This window comes from Anguilla rostrata, chromosome 18, assembly GCF_018555375.3.
Source record: "Anguilla rostrata isolate EN2019 chromosome 18, ASM1855537v3, whole genome shotgun sequence".
Taxonomy (NCBI): domain Eukaryota; kingdom Metazoa; phylum Chordata; class Actinopteri; order Anguilliformes; family Anguillidae; genus Anguilla; species Anguilla rostrata.
Window position 1 is genome coordinate 6,375,859 of NC_057950.1, and position 24,618 is coordinate 6,400,476.

The window sequence follows — 24,618 nt, forward strand, 5'->3', positions numbered from 1 at the left end:
AGCAGTGGTACAGGCTCTCTCTGTGTGGTGTAGCAGTGGTATAGGCTCTCTGTGTGATGTAGCAGTGGTATAGGCTCTCTCTGTGTGGAGTAGCAGTGGTATAGGCTCTGTGTGTGGTGTAGCAGTGGTATAGGCTCTCTCTGTGTGGTGTAGCAGTGGTATAGGCTCTCTCTCTCTGTGGTGTAGCAGTGGTATAGGCTCTCTCTGTGTGGAGTAGCAGTGGTATAGGCTCTCTCTGTGTGGTGTAGCAGTGGTATAGGCTCTCTGTGTGGTGTAGCAGTGGTATAGGCTCTCTCTGTGTGGTGTAGCAGTGGTATAGGCTCTCTCTGTGTGGTGTAGCAGTGGTACAGGCTCTCTGTGTGGTGTAGCAGTGGTATAGGCTCTCTATCTGTGTGGTGTAGCAGTGGTATAGGCTCTGTGTGGTGTAGCAGTGGTACAGGCTCTCTCTGTGTGGTGTAGCAGTGGTATAGGCTCTCTATCTGTGTGGTGTAGCAGTGGTATAGGCTCTCTCTGTGTGGTGTAGCAGTGGTACAGGCTCTCTGTGTGGTGTAGCAGTGGTATAGGCTCTCTCTCTGTGTGGTGTAGCAGTGGTATAGGCTCTCTCTGTGTGGTGTAGCAGTGGTATAGGCTCTCTCTGTGTGGTGTAGTAGTGGTATAGGCTCTCTCTCTGTGGTGTAGCAGTGGTATAGGCTCTCTCTGTGTGGTGTAGCAGTGGTACAGGCTCTCTGTGTGGTGTAGCAGTGGTATAGGCTCTCTCAGTGTGGTGTAGCAGTGGTATAGGCTCTCTGTGTGGTGTAGCAGTGCTCCAGTACCTGGCTGGGCTGGTAGTGGCTGAGCCAGCGCTCCAGATGCAGGGCGTAGGTCCCAGGGGACAGACAGCGGCGCTGCAGGGTGAGCAGCTCAGGGGAAGCCGACGGCCCCGCCGTCACCACCTGGTGGAAGGTGTGGTTAAGGGCGGCGGGGTCCTGGTGAGCTCGCTGGTGCTGGGGGTACACACACACACACACACACAATGCGTGCACACACATGCACAAACACGCACACACGCACGCACAGACACACACAGTGTTATAGGGAATCCCAAACTCAACCATATTTTGTTACACATTTATGCAGAAGTGTACAACTAATACAGATATGAATAGTTAAACCAATACCTTTTAAAAAACACCTCCACTGCCACAGCTACGTACTTACATACAAGAACCAACCAGTCCAACCTCAGCTACTGCATTAATCTGTGGTTATGTACGCAAATCTAAACCTTTAATCCCAAATGTGCCGTTTTCCCAGGCTCACCTGGTACCAGGAGTAGGCGCGGTCGGCCGGGTTGATGAGCAGCGCCAGGATCTTGGCGCGGGGAAGCAGGGCCGCTGCCCGGCGGGGGGTCACCTCAGAGTCCAGGTAGTTGGCGCTCTTCTCGAACATGAAGTCCGTGCTGGCGTTGGAGGGAAAGGGGAAGAAGTCCATATACCTGTAGACAGAGAGAGAGGTGGTGAGAAATGGAGAGAGAGGGAGAAAGAGATGAGAGAGGAATAGAGGGATAGATGGAGAGAGAGAGGGACAGAGAGAGGGTGAGAGAGAGAGGGTGAGAAATAGAGAGAGAGCGAGGGAGAAAAAGAGAGGGAGAGTGGGTGTGAGATGGAGGGAGAAAGAGAATAAGAGTATGGGAGAGATGGAGAGAGAGAGCAAGAGAGAATGAGAGAGTGAAGGAGTGGGAGCGAGTGAGGTAACGAGGGAGAGGTAGAGAGGGGTAAAGAGAGAGAGAGTCTGGTTTCAGAAGCGGTGTGAGGCGGATATCGTGTGTTCTCACTCTCACTGTGCTCTAACCCCCCCCCACTCACAGATAAACCTGCTGCGTCTGTCACAGGACCCATCATATCCATCATCCCTGATCGCTTTAGAGAAGGCCCCTCCTCAGGCCCAGGGGTGAGGGCCGTTTCAGAATGTACCGTTTTAATTCAGAACATTCCGGAGTCCACTGTGGGCTCTAGTCTGCAGTAAATGGAGTGGGGAAGACAACGTCCATCCCTCACAGTGACAGGGTGATGAGGGGGGGGGGAGGAGGGGCTAATCCTACGCCTCAGTGGCTCTGCCATTGAGCACTGCAGAGAGGGGCGCGAGGTGAAGGCCGAAGAGCTGCAGGTGAAACGGAGGTGAGGGTGGAGGTAGAGGTGAGGTGGAGAGAACATGGGGGACGAGATGGAGGGGACTGAAGGGATGGAGGTGATGAAGGTAGGAGTGGAGATGGGACGGAGGACGAGATGGAGGTGGAAGAGCTGCAGGTGAGAAGGAGGTGAGGGTGGAGGTAAAGGTGAGGTGGAGAGAACGTGGGGGACGGGATGGAGGAAACTGAAGGGATGGAGGTAGGGACGGAGGATGAGATGGAGGTGGAGGTGGAGTATTAGCTCACCAGTCGATGCCGTTGTGGTAGTTGGGCCCGTTGAAGAACTGGATCTCCTCGAAGGTGACGGGGCTGAGGAAGTTACTGGTGATGGCCGGGTGGAGCGTCAGGAAGGAGTGCAGAGCCGTCGTGCCTGAGAGGAGAGACCGCCGCCATGCCATCATCATCATCACCTTCAACATCACCCTCACCATCACCAACATAACCTCCACCATCATCAACATAACCACCATCATCATCAATATAACCATCATCAACATAACCACTACCATCATCAATATAACCATCACCATCATCAACATAACCTCCACCATCATCAACATAAACGCCACCATCATCAACATAAACACCATCATCATCAATATAACCATCATCAACATAACCACTACCATTATCAATATAACCATCACCATCATCAACATAACCTCCACCATCATCAACATAACCACCATCATCATCAATATAACCATCATCAACATAACCACCACCATCATCAATATAACCATCACCATCATCAACATAAACACCACCATCATCCACATAACCACCACCATCTAGGTGTAATCCATGAAAATCTATTAATTAATTAATTTTCTTAACAAAAGGACTACAGCAATTGGCTGGGACAACAGTGGATGGGCATTACCTGTTTTCTGAGGGCCAATCACCAGAAACTTGGGCAGCCTGTCACAAGTCTTCTCCTTCGACCAGATGTCCTTGTGTCTCTTGTCATGGCAGGGGTTCTGAAGAGGAAGAGAGAGTCACTAAAAAAGCTCAGCCACTGCCACCCCATCCCAGAGTTCAGTCTGAAAACTGCAGCCATTTTAGGACTTCTTCCAGAAAACTTCCTAAGCGTTATATATACTCCCAAATCAGAAGAAACACACCAGTCAGTGCACAGAAAATAATGCTGACTACTGAAATGTCAAAGTGTTAAATCTGACAAACATTAAAACGATACTAGTTTGACTTATTATCCCATATTCAGGGAGGGAAACTGCTGATCCAAGAAATAACAGACACGGGGATTAATGAATCAGGGGAAGGCTGGCGGAGTTTCAAATGACAAAAACTCGGCGTGCCTGTAAACAGACCATCATCAAAGCAGAGTCTACAGCCAGCTGGTAAAATACAGAAGTTAGTAATTAAAACAGTGTCGAGGGTTAAAATCTGCCTTTTCCAAGACATCTGCTGAACGGACTTCATTGATGGAATACAATGAATATCGCATATCTCAAAAAAAAAGAAAAGTGTATTACTGCTGTGCCCAGGAAGTTGGGCAACAAGTCACTGGCACGGATACCAGACCAGTATTAGATATCAGACCAGGAGGCCAATCTCTACCCAGTGCCTGGCTATACTGCAGCATAGTGTGCTACTAGTACCTCATATTGCACTACACTGCTGCATAGCATGCTACCTCATATTCCACAGTGCAGAAAGTCAGTACTACATGTACATAACAGGTGTTTCCCAGTGATTCTCTCTGCAATGTGCCTGCCCACGTGCCCAAGCCAGAACCACCGGAAACAAGCGATTGGGGAGCAGAGAGCTGGTGTAGTTCCACGCACCTGCCACAGGGGGTCCCTCTCCTCGGGGAAGATGTGGAAGTACTTGTCGGCCAGCTGCACCGGGGGCAGGGTCTGCAGCCGCAGGTTGGTCCAGCACTGCACAAACTTCACCAGGGACTCGAAGGTGTACAGGCCCAGCCGGTCGTTCCCGTAGTTGGACAGGTGGGTCATAAATATGCTGATCTGCAGACGGGACACAGCCCAGTGAGCGCGTGCGGAATGGGGGGGGGGGGGGTGAGGCATTTCGTATTAAATTATTTTAGCGGACATTTTAACCCACACAGTGTTGGGTCGTGTTGGGCTGTGTCAGGTGTGTCGGGTCATGATGGGTCATGACGGGTCGTGTCGGGTTATGTTGGGTTGTGACGGGTTGTGTTGGGTTGTGTTGGGTAGCGTTGGAACTCACAGGGTTGAGCAGGACGGTGAGGAAGAGCTCCCCTCCTCTGATGCTCCTGTCCAGCTCTCTGGAGCCGCCGGGGTATTCATTATAGAAGATGGTGTGAGTGAAGAGGCCACACGTCTGCCTGGGCAGGACCTGCAGGAGGCACAAGATTCGGGATTCAAGATTCAAAACTTTATTGTCCATTTAATGCAGGCAATAATGGAAATTTGTCTGTCGCTGGTGCATAGCTCACATAGACATATAATACAGTACATATAAGAAAAACAAATGCACACAAAAAGACAACACAGTATATGTGAGCCAAAAAGCACCAGCCGCACACACACACACACACACAAACACGCACACACACACGCACGCATACACACACATATGCACACACACACCTCATACACAGACACAGACACACACAGACAGAGCAAGAGAGAGACAGACGGAAAGAGAACATTAAACTCTTAAAGCCTTTCTCAGCCAGCCGCCGCAGTGCTCTCCACAGTCTTGACTGGAGAAAAAAAAAATCACATCAATACATTTGCATGTACCAGCAAAGGTCAGGCAGGGCCTCATAATGCACTACCTCCCGCTCCGAACACAGGAGCTGATTGCAGTGTTAATCACTTGCGACTCTCAGCCAATCAGAGGAACTCCCAGGAGCACAAGGCCTTCCGTGTGAATCAATAACTAGTCACAGAGTTTGGCCAAACGGCACTTCCATGGGCTGCAGCGGTACTGGGGTCAGCTTAACCCTTTCCCTCCCTCATTAGAGCGCTGATATTCTGCCCCAGGAGAGGCTCCTGAGGGGCTTGTGAGAACAAATGAGAACAGCAACCTCTCTCACAGTGATTATCCATGAGCGAGCGTGTGTGTGTGTATGTGTATGAGCATAACCCTAACCCTAACCCTAACCCTCTCTCACACTGATTATCCACGAGCAAGTATGTTTGTGTGTGTCCATATGTCGTGTGCCTGTATGTATACATATGTACGTGTGTGTATGGGTATTTGCGTATGTGTGCGCAAACGTGTGCGCAAACGTATGTGCATATGTGTATGTGTATTTGTGTATGTATGTATGAGTATGTGTGTGTATTATGTGTATGTATTGGTGCATGTGTATGAGTATGTGTGTGTATTATGTGTATGTATATATGCATGTGTATGAGTATGTGTGTGTATTATGTGTATGTATTTGTGCATGTGTATTATATGGGTGTATGTGTGTTTGTGTGTGTATGCGTGCGTGCGTATGTGCGTGTGTGTGAGTGTGTGTGTGTGTTATATGTGTGCGTGTATATTATGTGTATGCGTATGTGTGTGTGTGTGTGTGTGTACGTGTGTGTGTGTGTGTGTGTGTGTGTGTGTGTGTGTGTGTGTGTGTGTGTGTGTGTGCGTGGTGTGTGTGTGTGTGTGTGTGTGTGTGTGTGTGTGTGTGTGTGTGTGTGTGTGTGTGTGTGTGTGTGTGTGTGTGTGCGGCGTACGCGCCTCACCTGGATCCCGCTGTGGATGAAGCCGCGGCGGTAGCGGGCGGGTCTCAGGTGGGGGTACTCCTCCGTGCTCGTCACCCTGATCCCCCACACCGACTTCCAGGCCTCGTACAGCTGGCTGTGCACGGGGTACACCCCCGAGTGGTGGGGGGCCACAGCGTACCCCATGTCTGTGGGGATCCCATGCTCCTGAGCGGAAAGGGGGGGAGGGGGGTCACTATCAGACTGAGGATGGAAAGCACTTTACAGGCAAACGCAACAGGCCAGGTAACAGACAAGGTAAATAAAGTGTAATTCTTTTGACCACTAGGGGGCGCATTAAGACTGGTCATAACTCAGCCTAATATCCACAGACCTATAGCGATAATTTGGTCTCTCTCTGTAGGCCTGCAGTAAACCACACATTACACTCATCGATGAAAGTTTTCATGGTTTTTTTTCTTTAAAAAAAATATAATTATCAATTCCGTTTTCTCTTCTTACTACCCCATATTTTTTTAATATGCAGTTTCACAGATCGATTTTAACTGAGGAAATAAACTGCAAAAACAGGTGCACCGTTTAATTTCGCTGCACTGTGAAGAGAGAACATGCACACAAATCGGGGAAAGAGATGCTTCTGCCTGCAGCCTCTGAGCAAAGTCTTCAGTTGAAATTCAGTTAACTTATCATAGAAAGGCCCTGGATTCATCTCACAATTAGAAATAAAGGAAATAAAACCGTATTTGGTGACTGTAATGGTTTCTGTAATGGGGTTTGGCCCATTTAATCTTTCATCTGACGCATATAAAAAGCGAGTTAAATAAACACAGACTTTTTTTTTTAAAACGGTGTGGGCCGCACCCGACCCAGCCCGAATCGGTTATCGTAAATTCCTGGCCCGAGTCGGGTTCGGGTCCCGACGGGCTTGGGCTGGCTGAGAACTCCAGCGCACAGTTAAACAAGCGTCTCAGCCACCGTATCAACCGATCAAGCCTGCGAACGCCGACGCCTCGGCTGGCCTTTTACCCGACAAAATCTATTACGGCGACAAGATAATCATTTCTGCATCAATTAGCGCGTAGATAATTATTTTTTATTTAATGAATTGGTCATTGATTTTTCAGAGTCAAATCGCTCCCTTGTGGCAGCGAATCGTAATTAACGGCAATATTCTCAGGGATAAAGGCCATATCCTGTTTCTAATGTTACTTTCATATCTAATGTTGAGCGCTGAATTGTCTCAGTCTTTATTCTGTGCTTTTATGTACAAGGTCTATCGTGCCAAACAAATTCCCATCAGTATAATAAAGGTAATCGTTGCTGGGGGTGTTGAACACAGCCAACCCCCCCTCTCCACCCCATCGCTGCCAGGGGTGCAGAACACCCCCCCCCCTCCACCCATCGCTGCTGGGGATGCAGAAGAGACCCCGCCCCCCCATCGCTGCTGGGTGTGCAGAACAGAGCCCCCCCCCATCGCAGCTGGAGGTGAGGAACACCTCAACCCCCCCTCACCTGGGCGAAGAGCATGTTGAGCCTCATCTGCTCCGCCAGCACGGTGACGTTGTGGAACAGGTGGGGCTGCATGTGGCTCCACATGTGGGGGAACCACCAGAACTCCTTCCTGTGCCTCAGGAGCATGTCGTCCCCCCGGTCCTCCTCGTCCGTGCCTGGGGAGGGACAGCGAGGTGGGGGGGGCAAGATCAGCCTTACCATAACATCACTCAATTACACACATGCACACTCACTGCTCCACTCATACATGACTGTGTAAGGACACGGCACTCACATAGTAAACCTGCTCATGTACTCACACACTCAATACTCACTACTCCACTCATACATGACTGTGTAAGGACACGGCACTCACATAGTAAAACTGCTCATGTACTCACACACTCAATACTCACACACTCAGCACAGCAGGGATACTCAAATCTGCCAGCTTTTCCTTTCTACCTGATAGCTCATTGATTGATTAATGCCACTGATTGGTCAGAGATTTAACTCACCTGGGGTCCCAGGTTTAAATCAGTCCTGATTACAGGGGAAGCATTAAAACCAGCAGTACTCCACTCACACACTACACAGCACAAAGCCACAGCACTTCCACACTGCACCTGCTTATATACTTACACACCCAGTACTCCACACTATAAGGACACAGGACACTTTACACCTCTACCTGCTTACTTACACACTCAGTACTCCACTTACACACTCTACAGTGTAGACACAGCACTCCTACACTACACCTGCTTATACACTTACACACTCCCACCTACACTACACCTGCTTATATACTTACACACTCAGTACTCCACTTATACACTCTACAGCATAAAGTCACACGAGCCACAGTGCCGTTAGCATGGCTAGCGCTGTGCTAGCGTTAGCCGCCATCACACCATTCACACCCGTCTGAAGCTGACGGTGATCCTGAGAACTCGCGGCAGGTGACACTGTAGCGCTGGAGAAACAGTGAACCTTTCCTGTGCACTGCCGGGAGCACTGAGAACGTCTGACAGACCTGGATGGGTTTTAAAGGCCCAGAGAGATGCTGTACTCTGAGAGGGGAAAAACCTAGGGAATGTTTTTATTTGGACATGAAAACCAAACACAAGATTAAAAACACTGATGCACTGCACTTGTACTCACCCGTGTGGTAGAACTTTCCGGAGAAGCCCAGATTGAAAGTGAAATTGGGGACCAGCGTTCGCAGCTTGTTTTGAGTGTTGAGCAGGGCCTGGGAACAAATTAAATAGGAATGAAGATAAACATGAAAATGTAGCGCTCAAATGGAACAGGTAAAAACCTAAATTTCTACCAAATCTCAACTGGACTGACTTAAATATACAGTAGAGCAAACTTGTGTGTTCAACAGCATTCCTGAACAGTGAAGCCCTTCTTCACACGGCCACTTGGTGGTGCTGTAGCACCAACTGGTAATTGGGAGTAATTTTACAATGGCTGCTGCATAATTCAACACTAAACATAGGTGTTTTAAGTATGAAACATAAGCTGAAGAGTGAAAATTGCATAGGACAAGTACAAATCACGCTCACCGACTCTTGGGGCCAAATTACCTAACAGAATCTTTTCCTGATGCAGGAACTTCTCACAATTAAGTGAAAATAAATAATGACTATATTTACAGCTGGCAGAGATTGAACAGCCAACTGGAGAACGTGTTTGCGTTTGATCAGAAAGGAGGAGGGAAATGGCGTTTACACACACACACACACACACACCGGGGCACAGATTACACGCATGAGCAGAAGGAATCGGCCTCAGCTGAGCGGTGTGTGAGGACGGCCTGCGTTGCGTGTGTGTGTGTTTCCTGCAGAGATTAGTCACACGCCTGTGCTCCAGAGGAGCGTACGTGTGTGTGAATGTGTGTGTGTGTGTGAGTGTATGTATGTGTGTGTGTGTGAGTCTGTGTCTGTGTGTCTGTCTGTGTGCAAGTGTCTGTGTGAGTGTGTCTGTGTGTGTGTGTGTGTGTGTGTGTGTGTGTGTCTGTGTGCGAGTGTATGTGTGTGTGTGTGTGAGTCTGTGTCTGTTTGTTTGTGTGCGAGTGTCTGTGAGAGTGTGTCGGTGTGTGTGAGTGTGAGAGAGAAAGCATGCGTGTGTGAGTCAGTATTTATTTGAAGCGGTGCGTGTGAGCGTTTGAGTGTTTGTTGTGTGTATGCATGCATGTGACCTGAGTGTGTGTTTGTGAGGAAGGCTGGAATGTAAACAGTGAGTTGCTCATTTTTCCCCAGAGAGGAAACAGCTCCCCGTCCTGTCAGCAGGAAGTGGCACCTGATCACCCAGCGGGGACTGGCACACACAAGGCTCTCCGTGCGACCACACAGCTCTCTCTGGAGCTCTTTATGGGAAGGTCCGGCACACAAGGCTTCCGTGGAGCCACAGCTCTCTCTGGAGCTCTTTATGGGAAGGTCCGGCACGTAAAGGCTCTGTGTGCGACCACACAGCTCTCTCTGGAGCTCTTTATGGGAAGGTCCAGCACGTAAAAGCTCTCCATGAGCACACAGCTCTCTCTGGAGCTCTTTATGGGAAGGTCCGGCACACACAAGGCTCTCCGTGCGACCACACAGCTCTCTCTGGAGCTCTTTATGGGAAGGTCCAGCACGTAAAGGCTCTCTGTGTGACCCCACACTCTCTCTGGAGCTCTTTATGGGAAGGTCCAGCACGTAAAGGCTCTCTGTGTGACCACACAGCTCTCTCTGGAGCTATTTAAGGGAAGGTCCAGCACATAAAGGCTCTCTGTGTGACCACACAGCTCTCTCTGGAGCTGTTTATGGGAATGTCCGGCATGTAAAGGCTCTCCGTGACCACCCAGCTCTCTCTGGAGCTCTTTAGGGAAGGTCCAGCACGTAAAGGCTCTCTGTGTGAGCACACAGCTCTCTCTGGAGCTCTTCATGGGAAGGTCCGTCACCGTAACAGCCCTACAGTCATTCTCAGCCTCTTTATGGAATCACACTGTACAGGCTCTCGGACCAAAGCCCCTGACTGGGTGCAGGAAGTGTGTGCTGCTCATTACCACAGCCTACAGTGTCTGTCTCTACGCACCACGGCACAAAGACAGAAGAGGGTGCGGGTTGTGGGTGGGGGGGGGGGTGGTTACCACGGCAGAAGAGCAGGAGGGGCGGGGGTACAGCAGAAGAGCAGCAGCCAGCAGCCAGCAGCCCCCCCCCCCCTCCCGTAAACAGGCCTGTTTCTTCTAAAGACCACCCGTACTGGCGGAAAGTCCCGGACCGCACAGACGGTTCGGGTGATGGGCGGGAGGCCAGTGACTGGGGTAGGCTGGGAGGGAGGAGGTTCAGACGCCGGGTCACCTGACGAGGCCCGGCCCCGTCATGGGCACAGTCACCACGACGACGCAGCTGCCAGCCATGACTCGGGCGTTAATGTCACGTGTGCATTCTACCCTCTTCCATGTTTGCCTGTGATGAGGGCTGATCACTCTTTACTCTGACAGGGGATGTAGTCTGCAAACATCCCTGGGACATATTTACTGGCCTCCGCTGCTGCCCCACCCTATGCAGTCTACTTTTGATGATGTCATAGGAACTAGAGTACCACTGCTGCTTTTCCTCCCTCTGCAGTCTACTTTTGATGATGTCACAGGAACTAGAGTAACACTGCTGCTTTTCCTCCCTCTGCAGTCTACTTTTGATGATGTCACAGGAACTAGAGTAACACTGCTGCTTTTCCTCCCTCTGCAGTCTACTTTTGATGATGTCATAGGAGACAGAGCAACAATGCTGCTTTCTCTCCCTCAGCAGTCTACTTCTGATGATGTCACAGGAAACAGAGTAACACCGAAGCGTTGGGGTGGTTGCTTTCTCTGTGAAAGCCTGCTGAACTCCTTTGAATGTGAAATCTTTTTAAGACACTGGCTTCTCTGGAGTTTCTCCAAGCAGGAGTGGGAGTTTTTCCAGGCCTAAAAGTTTATCAAGATTTTCCACTGGTTTGTTCCAATTATTAGCTACACACTGTACTTGTGCATGAGTAAGAACACATCTGGCTTTGATCAGGTTCTGTCCTTTCGTAGTTAATGGCTGAATAACTAAATACATGTTTTTTTTTACTCAATAATGATCAAACAATCTTTTTACACAGTTGAGTATGTCAAATTAATGACATTGGCTACTTGTGTCAAAAATGTTTTCCAGATGTTATTATAATCCAGGCAGAGCAAAAACATAGCCTACTTCCTAAATCTTTGTTAATTTTGAGTGTTTTAAAGTGTGAACTGTAAAGGGGATGAACTGTACTAAACCTCTGCGGAACGCAACCACAGTGGACTACAGTGAAGCAGTGGTTAGACTCGTATGTAGATCGATGTGCTCGTCACTGAAAGTAGGCCAAGACAGAGTGGCCAAGGCTGTGTCAGAACCATCAAAGCCAAAGCTGACGGCCTCAACCTGTTCTTCATTCACAGTGTGCTCAGTAATGGTGTATGCATGCATGTACGTGTTTGTACACACATCTGTTTATGCTTGCACTCTAAGCTTGCCCAAATGTGCACATGTGCAAGAGTCCTGCATTTCTATGCTCGGCACATGACTGTGTGTGCATCTGTGTTTGTGTATGTGTGTATGCATGTATATGTGCATCCGGGCCCATTCGTGTGTGCGCATGCATGTTGCAGTATGGGTGTGCGATTGTGTGCACGTACATGCATATGTGAGTTGAATGTTGAAGGAATGTGGGTGTGCATGTGTATGTTTGTGCGTGTGTGTGAGTGCATGTGTGTGTGTGAGCGTGCATGCATGGGTGTGTGAGCGTGTGTGTGTGTGTATGTGTGTACGTGTTGCTTGTGCATGTGCATATATGTGTGATGTGCATCAGTGGCTCAGGGTGTGAAAGGGGCGTTAGCGCTTAGCGGCTGTGCTGAGGCTGCAGCGTGAGTGAGCGTAAAGAGGATAAGCTCTCCATTAGCGCCCTGCTAGCGCCCTGCTAGCACCCTGTTAGCACCCTGCTAGCACCCTGTTAGCACCCTGCTAGCGCCTTGCTAGCGCCCTGCTAGCGCCCTGCTAGCGCCGTGCTAGTACCCTGCTAGCACCCTGTTAGCACCCAGCTAGCGCCTTGCTAGCACCCTGCTAGCACCCTGCTAGCGCCTTGCTAGCACCCTGCTAGCGCCCCGTAGTCCTGACAGACAGCTCGCGTTCAAGTGATTGCCATCTCCCGCCGAGCACACAACACACACAGCCCCGCGTACCGCACCTCCGCAGAGAATAAATCACAGCTTGACACTTATTACTGAATAACAACAGCAGCGGCAATAATGAGCTATTATTATTATTATTATATTAAGGACAACACAAAAACATCAACAAGAGAAATAATGAGTTCAGTGTGTTTTCATTTCAGTTTGGAGATCTGTGCGCTAAGTCAATCCATCAATCACGCTGTCAGTGCAGTGCCCTTCTCTCTCACCAGGGTAGGCAGGGGGGGCTTGTGGGGACTGCGAAAAAATGAACAAGCTCAATATGATATGAAGTGCAGTCTAAAAAAACAGGGCAAAGCAAAGCGGAGAGCTCAGCAGGCCTGGAGCTCTGGGGCGGTGGTCTTTGGGGGTGCCCCCTAGGTGTAGGGCAGTGGTGGTGTTGGGGGGGGGGGGCGACCTTTGTTGCACGTCTCTCCCTCTCTCTCATCCCCTGTTCTTCCTGTCTCTCTACACCGTTTTGTCCAATAAAGCTGAAAAGCTCAAAAAAATATTTAAAAAATAAATAAACGTGAGCAATTTGAAATGGCACAGATACGGTCGAGAACTGGCAGCTCCACACGGCACAGACACGGCAGGGCAGGCTTTTGGGGCTCCGCCGAGGCCTGGCAGGAGAAGTTTAAGCCAGCGGCACGGCTATCTGCGCCGGGCCCTCACAGCCGACCGTCGGGGAGCGGGGGGAAAGTTTATTTACACTGCATTCTAAATCACAGATAGCCGGGCTCTCTAAACTCGACCCATTTCAAGAGGGACTTGAGAAAGTACACACTCCACATTAACTGTCCAACTCGCCCATCAAATATGCATGAGGTAGCATCACCCAGGGCTGCCAGTGGAAATTTCAGAAGCAAACTCTTTTTTTTTTTTTAAGGAGTACGTGCCTTTAATAAACAACAGGAAGCCCCTGCACTGATAAACTCCATACATCAGCGAGGCCTTGCCTTTGAAAAGAAAGAAATATAGAAAGAGGGAAAAAAAAAACCTACTTATTTATGCATTGAGCTGGCGCCAACTCTATCAAATTAAACTGAAGGCCAATTAATTGGCAGAAAGCCCTCTTTCCTCTATAAAAAAAACAAAAAAAAAAAAACAGGCTGCTGGAAACGAGGGGGTTCTGTTGTCAGGGGCGACGTCGCGGCCACTAGAAAGGAAAGGGCTGTCCTGCTGCCGCGAACGCCAAATCAATCCCGCTGCTATTTCTATTAATTGTGTTAATTTCATGTGAAATTAACACAGCGGGGGGGCAGGGGGGCGGGGGTGGGGCACCTTCGGGCGACGTTCCCCTTCATATGGGGGGGGGGCCTATGTGCTGTTAACGGGCAGGGGAGGATGACGTGGGCGCGAAACAGATGCCACCCCCCCCCCCCCCCACTTTCACTCAGCTTTGATTAAATGAAGAAAACTGGGGCTTTCACACTGCAGGGGTTAGGGTGCTTATAATGCAGCTCATACCCACACACTCAACGCTGAACACAGAAACATGCCACACACTCCACGCTGAACACAGAACAGCAAACTACACTGACACTACCACAGCTGAACACAGAAACATACCACACACTCAGCGCTGAACACAAAACATGCCACACACTCAGGCGCTCTGTAACACAGAAACATGCCACACACTCAACGCTGAACACAGAAACATGCCACACTACCTCCACGCATGGGAACACAGAAACATACCACACACTCCAACGCTGAACAAAAAACCCATCCATGAACAGAACATGCCACACACTCAACGCTGAACACAGAAACATGCCACACACTCAACGCTGAACACAGAAACATGCCACACACTCAACGCTGAACACAGAAACATGCCACACACTCAACGCTGAACACAGAAACATGCCACACACTCAACGCTGAACACAGAAACATGCCACACACTCAACGCTGACACAGAAACATCCACACACTCAAGCTGAACACAGAAACATACACACTCAGCTGACACAGAACAACCACTCAACGCTGACACAGAAACATGCCACACTCAACGCTGAAACAGAACTGCCACACACTCAACGCTGAAACAGAACATGCCACACACTCAACGCTGAACACAGAAACATGCCACACACTCAAACAGACATCACACACTCAAGTAACAGAACATACACACACTCAACGCTGAACACAGAAACATACCACACACTCCACGCTGAACACAGAAACATACCACACACTCAACGCTGAACACAGAAACATGCCACACACTCAACGCTGAACACAGAAACATACCACACACTCAACGCTCAACACAGAAACATCCACACGCTAAACACAGAAACATGCACACACTCAACACAGAACATGCCACACATCAACGTGAACACAGAAACATGCCAGACACAAGTACCGCTGCCACTCAATGAAGCCAGTCCCACCTAAACGCTGACCCCCCCCTCACGCTGCCGCACCACCAGGGTAAATAGCTGAAAGAATAACCCTAGCTAAGTTGTACATGCCAATCATCAAACACATGGCTCTACACAAATGAAAAAGGACGCGCTCTCCATAGAGGCTGGGTGAATGTGTAAAAGGCTCAACGCGAAGCCCTCTCGGGCTCTCATGATAGGCTGATGTGAAATGGCTCCCGTGTTTCCGTCTCAAAATGAGCCGTACGGAGTAGGGCGTTAATTTAAACGGACTCCAGAGAGCGAGGATCGGACCCCCTCCTCATCGGGCACGAGATGCTTCTCCTTCACTGTACAGGATGCCGCTATGTGGTCATTTTAAACATTCAGTGTGTTCACTGGCAGACCCCCCAGCCCGTAAGCCCACACCGCGGCAAACTGAGCCCGATAACGGTCCTGAAAAACAGCCCGTGCCCGATGAGAAGGGGGGGTCCGATCCCTCGCTCTCTGGAGTCAGTTTAAATTAACGCGCTGCTCCGTGCGGCTAATTTCCAGACGGAAACGCGGGAGCCGTTTCACCATTATTAGCCTGAATGAACGTGACTGCTGCGTGACCCCCTGGGATGCTCCACACGCAACTCAGCTGTGAAAGAAGCGAAGGAAACGAATGCGTGTTCGCTGACTGAGATGTGCTGTGCAGGCACTTTCTTTTCAGAGTGGCCTGTTAAAGACCCGGTGAAAAGCTACAGCGTCAGTAATGATACAGAACAGTCAGGCCACCATACGCAAGATACGTAAAGCTTTCATACGACTTCACACTTTAAACATTAATATGGGAGCACCATATTTAAATATATATATATATATATCTTTTCCAGAACAACATGTTTCTGTATGGGATTTCTCATGGTTTCAGGCATATGATTGATGGCACGAAACGTCTTTTCGCCGAATGTGAACATTTCCATCCGGTGACCTTTAGAAGGCGATTACCGCCTTTCATCTAAACGTGCGATAATTCATCTTTCCGAAAAAGAACCTTTAAGATTTTCAAGTGTTTTCCCATTAGTATGAAAATCTCATGCGTCTCCAGTTTCTCCACTCCCGCCCCCGCCCCCGCTCTTATTGAAATTCGAGATGCGAGACTCCTTTCATGAGCATAAACACAAACCATTCAGCTGCACCTTCTGACATTTCACTTGACTACAAATATGTGCAACCGACTTCAGGAGACTTCGGGAACACCGGAGGAGGAGAAACCAGAGAGAGCGACAAGGAAGACCAGAGGAGACGAGGCAGGAGCAGGGGCAGGAAGGAAGCCAGAGGAGGCGAGCGACAGGAAGACCAGAGGAGAGAGAGCGACAGGAAGACCAGAGGAGAGCAGAGCGACAGGAGACCAGGAGGAAGGACGGACAGAGGAGAGCGAGCGACAGGAAGACCAAGAGGAGCAGGAACAGAGGGACAGGGGAGACCAGAGGAGAGCAGAGCGACAGGAAGACCAGAGGAGAGCGAGCGACAGGAAGACCAGAGGAGAGCAGAGTGACAGGGAGACCAGAGGAGAGCAGAGCGACAGGAAGACCAGAGGAGAGCGAGCGACAGGAAGACCAGAGGAGAGCGAGCGACAGGAAGACCAGAGGAGAGCAGAGCGACAGGAAGACCAGAGGAGAGCAGAGCGACAGGAAGACCAGAGGAGAGCAGAGCGACAGGGAGACCAGAGGAGAGCGAGCGGACAGGACGCCAAGCGGCCAAGATCGCGCAAAGACGCGGGAGAGGGGGAGGGGTGGCGGGGACTCACCTCCACGTCCGACACCTTCATGCGGGTGCCCTCCTTGCCCACGAAGATGTCGTCCACGTCCACCAGCAGGTAGCGCTCCAGCGACAGGCACAGCCGCTTGCCCGTCAGGTAGGCGATGGCGTCCACGAAGATCAGCTTGTGCAGCCAGAAGGAGAGGTTGTTGCCGAAGAGCACCCGCTGGATGCCGTCGTGGAGGCCCAGGTCCTGCACCACGGTGGCGTGCGCCGCCCGGTGGGGGCCCAGGTGGGGGGCCAGCGACTCGGACGACTTGGTGCTGGCCAGCAGCACGGGCTCGTAGGTGCTGTGGTTGGACTGGAAAACGGTCCAGTCGTCGCCGGGCAGGGGGCCCTGCTCCACCTCGTTGGCCCGGGTGACGTAGAGCAGCGGCGCGGCGGGGTTGATCCGGTAGTCCCGCAGGCCCAGGTTGGAGTGCAGGAACAGCGGGAAGCCCTTGAGCTGGGCGCTGAGCAGCGAGTTCTCGTTGGCCTTGAAGAAGCCCACCACGCCCACGCCGTACTCCACGCAGTACTTGTCCAGCAGGTCGCGGTTCCAGGCGTCCAGGTTGACGTACTTGAGGACGTTCTCGTAGACGACCAGGGCGTAGCGCCCGCGGTCCCGCTCGGTCAGCGTGGGCATGTCGCCCTTCCCCGGCGCGGGTACCGTCTGGTACTTGAAGCGGCTGGACTCCAGGATGGCCACGATCTCCTGGCCCAGCTGGGAGTAGATGCTCTCCACGAACACCAGCACCACGGGCTCCGTGCGCGAGTTATCCACGGCCTTGACCAAGCGGCGGCTAGCCTGGGCGGGGAGGAAGAGGGGCGCCCTCTGAGCCCCCGGGCCCGCCGCCGCCGCCCCGCAGTCACTGAAGGGCATGGGAGGCGCCTCCTTGATTTTGGGGCTGTTGCTGACGTAGTAGGCCAGGAAGGCCATGGAGAGGAGGCAGAAGACGATGAGCGCCAGGATCAGGCGATGGAGCTCCAGCTGCCTCACGCTCCGCACCAGCTTCCACACACCCACCATTGCGGCGGGGGTGGGGGTGGGGGCGGCGGCGGCGGCGGCGAGGGAGGGGTGCGGGCGGGGACCGGCGGGGGGCGAGGCCCAGGCAGAGCAGGGCGGGGGAGGAGGAAGAGGAGGGTCGAGCGGCAGACACTGGCACTAGGCTCTGCTCAGGAACAGCCATTTACGCTAGGTCACCATGGCCCCCATAGCCCATGACTGACTCACCAGCGACTCTCCCCTCTCTCTCTCTCTCACACTCTCTCCGTCCGCGCTCTCTGTGCTGTCGCTTCCTGCCTCTCCTCGAAGGCTCCGGTCCTTATCGTTCCTCTCCAGCTCCGGCGTCTAAGTGCCCGGGGCGCTCTCGCCTTCTCGTCCTGCCCCTCGCTCCGACCACCCCTCCTCCGCTCCCTAAGAGGATTCGGTTTCTCCCTCTCAGCCACTCCTCCTCCTCCTCTCCCTCCTCTCCCTCCCCTCCTCTCCTTGCTGCAGGTCAAGCTGTCCCTTCCTTTCTCCTTCTCCAAGTCCCTCGATTGTCGTGCGGAAGCAAACGCGCACACACCTCACACACAAACACACACACACACACACACTCTAGCGGACTGTTTCTCTGCAGCAGCGGGGAGCTCTCCCCCGTCCCGCACTCCCGACTCCCCCCCTCCTCTGAGCTTCAGCAGCCCCTCCGACTGGCGTCCATCTTGACCGCGGTCCGAAACTCGGCTGAGGTGCTCAGCATCGCTGCATCGCCCGGACCTCCACGGGGTCCCGTCTTGGTCATTCCTGAGGGGTCGACAGGCACCTAGGGACGGGGGGGGGGGGGGAGAGGGAACAACGGTTAGCACACTGCAGACGACCTTCAGCGCATTTCAGTACTCAACAGACCCCGTCCACGGTCAATGTGACAGAGGGGCGAAGCCCCGTAAAGCGCTATCATGCAACAGGAAGTCCATCCATTTATTTGTTTACAAAAAAAAAGAGAGAAGGCTCTACCCCTACAAGCAGTGGAAGTGTTTAACCTCCTCAGCATGCCCTTTGGTCTCCAGGCAACCCGAGTGTGACTCACTCCGCACACGGCTCGCTGGGAGCTGCTTTTTAGACTTTCGATTGATCCGTGAAGGTCAGGTGACACCAGAGAGAAGGGGTGACTGACAGATGGGGGAAATGAGCTGGGGATTCTGGGTCGGTTCCAGGCTATGGTTCCTGACTAAGCAGTATTGGGGGGGTCGATGGGGTAATGTGCTCTGTGCGTTTGGGAGACACCGCTTGAGGTTGACAGCGCCACCCTCCTAGCCCGTGGGGGGGACTGCAGGGGGGACGTTAAGTTTCGCAGGGTCATCTCGTTCATCGACCCCGGGGGGTGGGGGGCACACAAAATGCTGGTGCGTGCAAATAACAGCAGCTAATACGGAAAGGTACACCAATCCCAAAAACCAAGGTCTTTCCCCACGCCCTCCACAGACTGCGAAACATCACGTGACCTCGCAGCAGGAGGTTAAGGAGATCTCCGGACGATGGATGCATCGTCCTTCAGAGGTTCACATTAAACCCCCCCGCCTCCCCAGGCCCGCCCCCGCACCCTCCCGCCTCTGTACTGCTTTTTTCTCATGGATCCCAAAAATAGCCCCTCTTCACCAAGGTCTCTCTTCCTCCAACAGATATAGGCTTACAGGTGCGCAAGTGAGTGACCTCATCGACGCTTCCCCTGAGATTTACAGCCAACGGAGTTCAGGATGGCTCAGTGCCCATCCACCCCCACCAAGCCCCCACCCCCCCATAATGATGCGCGAGGGGGTACATGTGGATCTGCTCTGAAGAAAGACACGATCCTGTAACCCAACGCCGTGAGAGCCACACGTTGGCGCTCTGTTGACAAACAAACCCTCGGCAACCATCGGCCCAATCACCGAGCGGCCCCCACCGGCAACCCTGCTGATGTCACAATGGTCTCCTCTACCGGGCCTAACCCGGGTCAACCCAGCGAACGCTAAGGGCCGGAGAGTGATCCATTTTCATAGAGGGACAAGCCCCCTGCCCTACCCCCCCCCATCCCCCCACCCCTCCTCCATGCCACAAGGCTTCACTGAGAGCAGGTCCATCATATCACTTTCAGTGAGTATAAATAACCCCTGGTGGGACAGATCTGCCTGGCCAGCGTGACACAACAGTGGTCCCTCTTACTCAGCTGATTTCTGCTGGGGAGGGGGGGGGGGGGGGGGGTTGTTTTCAACTAATAGGAACACCAAGATGCTTGTTTTGATCATGCATGCAAGTGCACCGTCAACAAGACATGATGGAAACTTTCAGTAAGGTTGCCAGATGGTACTGCTTTCTGCTAATGTTTCACATAGTGACTTTTGACAATGGGCACTTCAAGCCTGTTTCCGGTTAACCTGAGCCCATTCCTGAAGGAAAAGACCCCCCCCCCCCCCAGCACACTACAGGCACTGGTGGTTTTCACACCGGAGAAAGGATCACTGAAGTTACACCCATGAATCGCACACAAGTGTCTCCTCCCCACGTTGACCAGCCAACCTTCCACCGACTCATTATCATCCTAAAACAGCTTCCTCCTGAAACCGAAACCTGGTTATTAATAGTCTGCGAATGACTGACCACTTCGCCTTCGTCGCCAAGCTTTTCGCACGGAGACAACTCCAGAAACGCATCAGTGGCTTTTCACAAAAAACGTGCCCGTTGGTGTGTCCTCTCCAGGTGAAAGGCTTGCTGGGAAGGCACCCGTTCCCTCTCCTCTTTCTCCTCTTCTTGCTGGCTCTCCCCCCTCGGCCTTCCTCCTTTTCATTACTCAGACCAAAACTCGAGTAACACTGCTTTCCCGTGAGAACCCACACATATATCAACCGAAGGAAAAAATAAAAAATAAAAAACCCCCACTCAGGAAAAGTACGAGCGATGAAAACGCTTTATAGCCTAATCGAGCCGCGCCGATCCTCCAATCGGTTCGTGTTTACAACCCTGCAGGCCGCGGCCAATTCCAGGCAGCATATCGCATCCTGTAGATAATGAAAATATGCCTTTAAAGCAGAACGAAAGTGTCTCCCTCCCCCTCACCCCCGCCAACCCCCCCCCTCCCACCCCAAACTCAGCTGGCGATAAACTGGAGCAGGAAATACTCCTGATGGGGTTTGCTTTAGCACGTTTTTGGCTCACTATATTACAGAGTATCTGATCTGCATTGAGCTGCAGTGCACTGGGGTTTGTAAGGAAGCAGCGGCGGCGGCTAGAACGTAAAGGTGCGGCGGCAAGGTGTACACGAGCCTTGGGCTGGGGGCGGGAGGGGAATCGGGCGTTCGAGCCTGGTCTCGGACACCGATCTCCCGCGCCCCAGGGGCGGAGCCTCCTCGAAAGGGAGACATAAAGGGGAACCCAGGTGCATGTTTCCGGAAAACATCAGCACAGACTAAGCAGCACCATCCTCAGCAGGCAGAGAGAAGGTGGGGCGAGAGCAGCGAACGGCGGAGGACTGCAGCGTGGCCAGAGGCCGTCGAGGGGGAGGATCACATGACCCACGCGCTTCCGGAGAGACCCGCGAAAGGGCACTCGAGGAGGGCGCCGGGGCTGAAATCTCGCCGTCGAGCCGCGTCTGAGGTCGTCGAGCTCCCGTCCAAACGAGCCTTTACGGCCCAAAAGCGGCCGACCTTGAGCGTGACCTTGAGTGTGACCTTGAGCGTGACCTTGAGCGCGACCCCCATCCCTCCGCTGGAACTTCAACGCAGAGCCTCCAAAGGCAAAGGCGGTTTTTTGCGATGCGGAACTGAAAGCAGTCAGCGCTCTGAGAAACTCTGAGTACAGAGAGAGGGCAGTGACCTGTGGTGGGGGGGGGGGGGGAGAGAAGGGGGGAGAGAAGAAACAAAGAAGAAGCAGAGGGAAAGAGGGGCAGCAGAGCACGGGAAGGAAGGGAGATGGAGAGAGAGAGAGAGAGAGATGGCACTGACCATTCTCCGATCACTCTAAATCAGCCCACGCTAGCCGGTTCTGTAATTAGCGTCCTGGTCTGTAATTAGGCAAAGGCCCTATTGTCTCTAAGCGCCCTTCGTCGATGTTTTGTTTACGCAGGCTGGCTGGCACCCCGCTGGCCCACCCCGCTGGCGCTCCCCCGCCCCCAAGCGCCCGTCCCGACTTCAGAACGGCTTTTTAGAAAGCTCATCTGCAGCTGACTGCCGGGGAGGCCGGCTTTAAAGGCATTAGCATTAGCGTCTCGAGCTAGGCACTCGGCTCCAGAGTCACCCACAGCCTCACGCTGGAGCTAATCTCCCTGGGGCCCGGAGGAGCCACTGACCCCGGAGAGCAAGCACACACATCTGCAGCAGCGGGGCGAGCGAGGAATCCGCAGGAACACGAATGGGCGGAGCTACCACGAGCCGCCCAATCACAAGGCGGTCGCACAGTCGCCTTTCCAAACACGAATCATCGCTTAGAGCGGACGATGGCTCGGCCTGTTTTTTGGGAGGCTCGTCCCGGCCTTTTCCACCGGGCCGAGTCAATAAAGGCTTTTTAAATCCGATCGTTTCTCAAACGAATTCTGATTTTCTCCGCACAGCTCTCGGAGAAATTCACGGCCAGACGGAAGCTTATTGACTGATGATATTTCACCAGTAATGAAAGGGCATAGCTGAAGCACCGTGCTAACAAGCCTGGAAGGCCTGGTTAATAAAAATGCAGAGAGGACATCACAACAGAGACGATATCCAGCGTTTTTAACCCTTTAAAATGTGTGCGATCACTCACGTGGTTAGAACGTTCTTACCTGAACATTCTAAGGCTGGTGTAACCGTCACTGCTAACGTAGTGAAAGCAGTGGAGTTCTAGAACACCGGCTTAAAATTCCGGAAAAAAAACATTCCAAAAAAACCAGCTGAACTGCTGTGGAATGCTGAACACAGAGTGGAAGTTTTCATTATCATCCAGTCAACCCGAAACGATATTTCCTTACTGTGCAAACCGAAAGTGCTAGTTTACCACGCTAGTAAGCCCTGCTGGCTGACTACAGCCTTTTTTGCCTTTGAAGCACATTACTCATTCTGAAAAGCCTTTTCAGGGATTTCTGGGTCAGTTGCACGCACCGAGGGCACGCATACAGGCGCACATCAGTAGGATAAATGAGAGGCGGGCTCTGCCGGAACATTCCCGCCATCCGTAAACAGCGATGAATTCAAACTCTGAACATTGTTTCTGGCGCACCACAGTACTGCGACAGACACTAGAGGTGTTTGATACAGAAGACACGTTTTACTGAAGAGAGGCCGCATTCATCTTCCAAACGGTACGACACGTTGTACTCAGTTTTTTTTTTTTTCTTCTTTCAAACTTGCTATCCAGGTTTTTAGGTTTCCAGGTTTCTCGAGCACGTGGCTGTACAACCGGTTCCCTTGTTACCTTCCATTTCGGCTCGGTTTCCTGGAATAGCACGCGAAAAGCAGAATCGAAACCAACTTCCACAGCGAGACCGCCCTTTCACCTTAGCCCCGCCCCCCTCCACCGAACGCTGGAGGAGCCGAGAAGCCCTAGAGACCCCTCCCACGCCAGGTGAGGAAAATAAAACCGACGAACACCCTTTATTAGGGAGGCACCATGTAATGACTCTGTAACCCCCAGCCCCTGCCAGTTTCCCCTGGAAACCCTACAGAGGACCACTCAGTGAAGATAACCGATTTCAACAGTGAAATGAGCATTAGTAGCACCCCCCCCCCCCAGCAGAAGGGGCCGTTATCCCACCACAGGCTGGTTCAGTTCACAGCGCTGTAACGGGCGGGTGGCGAGATAGCCAATCACAGCGCTGTGATGGACAGGTGGTGAGATACCGCATCACAGCGCTGTAACGGACGGGTGGCGAGATAGCCAATCACAGCGCTGTGATGGACAGGTGGTGAGTTACCGCATCACAGCGCTGTAAAGGGCGGGTGGAGAGATAGCCAATCACAGCGCTGTGATGGACAGGTGGTGAGATACCGCATCACAGCGCTATAGCGGGCGGGTGGCGAGATAGCCAATCACAGCGCTGTGATGGACAGGTGGTGAGATACCGCATCACAGCGCTGTAACGGGCGGGTGGAGAGATAGCCAATCACATTGCTGTGATGGACATGTGGTGAGATACCGCATCACAGCGCTGTAACGGGCGGGTGGAGAGATAGCCAATCACAGCGCTGGAACAGGCGAGTGGGCGAGATAGCCAATCACAGCACAGTAACAGTGCGTGGACTTCCTCTCTTGGTCCCGGCTGGGTGAGAGATCACAGCTCTGCTGGCATCAGTGGGGCAGGACAGCCGCAGACGGGCACAGATCCGCCCACGCTGCCCATACTGGCAGAGCCGCATAAAATTCCCCCTCTTAGCAAGTCAGAATTAAAATCAGTTTCAACAAATCAGCATAAAATGAGAATGCCTCACACCCAAAGTTACAGGAAAATTGCACAATGTTAACCACAGAGATGGAGCTCCTGGGCGTGTGTTAGGGCTGTCAAAAAATATCTGAAGTTCGAAAACTATTCAAAAAATTTTTTTATTTTTTTTTTCCAGTTCGAACCTAAATTTGAGCATTTGAATATTAGTTTTGGATCCCGCGTTCTGTAATTAACATGAATATACAGGCTTTAATTTCATGCGGCGAATCATGTTCGTGCACGCAAAGTTCATTTCCTGCGCTAACGTTACTTCCTCTGTCAACAAAAAACATTCTGCCCTGGACCCAGAGCAAGTGGATCGTCTGTGATACTTTCAGCTAATGTTACTGGTCAGCTAGACTCGCGAGCCAGTCTCTTTTTCACTTCGTTCAACAGATCTGGTCAGCTAACAATTTAGGCTAACACACAGTTGATCTAAAATACGTTTTATAAATGAGGCCCCAGATATAGTAACCGCGTATGAAAG

At 52.0% G+C, this 24,618-nt stretch overlaps 1 protein-coding gene across 1 annotated transcript in view; it reads right to left on the bottom strand.

Annotated features, from left to right (window-relative positions):
* The window catches only part of ndst2a (N-deacetylase/N-sulfotransferase (heparan glucosaminyl) 2a), a 111,652-nt gene that overhangs the window by 2,656 nt on the left and 84,378 nt on the right, over positions 1-24,618 (bottom strand). Inside the window, exons 4-13 of the mRNA XM_064317440.1 lie at positions 16,736-18,530; positions 8,500-8,587; positions 7,357-7,511; positions 5,866-6,051; positions 4,382-4,510; positions 3,976-4,158; positions 3,051-3,147; positions 2,414-2,537; positions 1,300-1,474; positions 813-983 (exon numbers count right to left, since the gene is read on the bottom strand). Coding sequence (XP_064173510.1) covers positions 813-983; positions 1,300-1,474; positions 2,414-2,537; positions 3,051-3,147; positions 3,976-4,158; positions 4,382-4,510; positions 5,866-6,051; positions 7,357-7,511; positions 8,500-8,587; positions 16,736-17,755 — 2,328 coding nt within the window. The 5' untranslated portion in view covers positions 17,756-18,530. The remainder of the gene's footprint in view (positions 1-812; positions 984-1,299; positions 1,475-2,413; positions 2,538-3,050; positions 3,148-3,975; positions 4,159-4,381; positions 4,511-5,865; positions 6,052-7,356; positions 7,512-8,499; positions 8,588-16,735; positions 18,531-24,618) is intronic.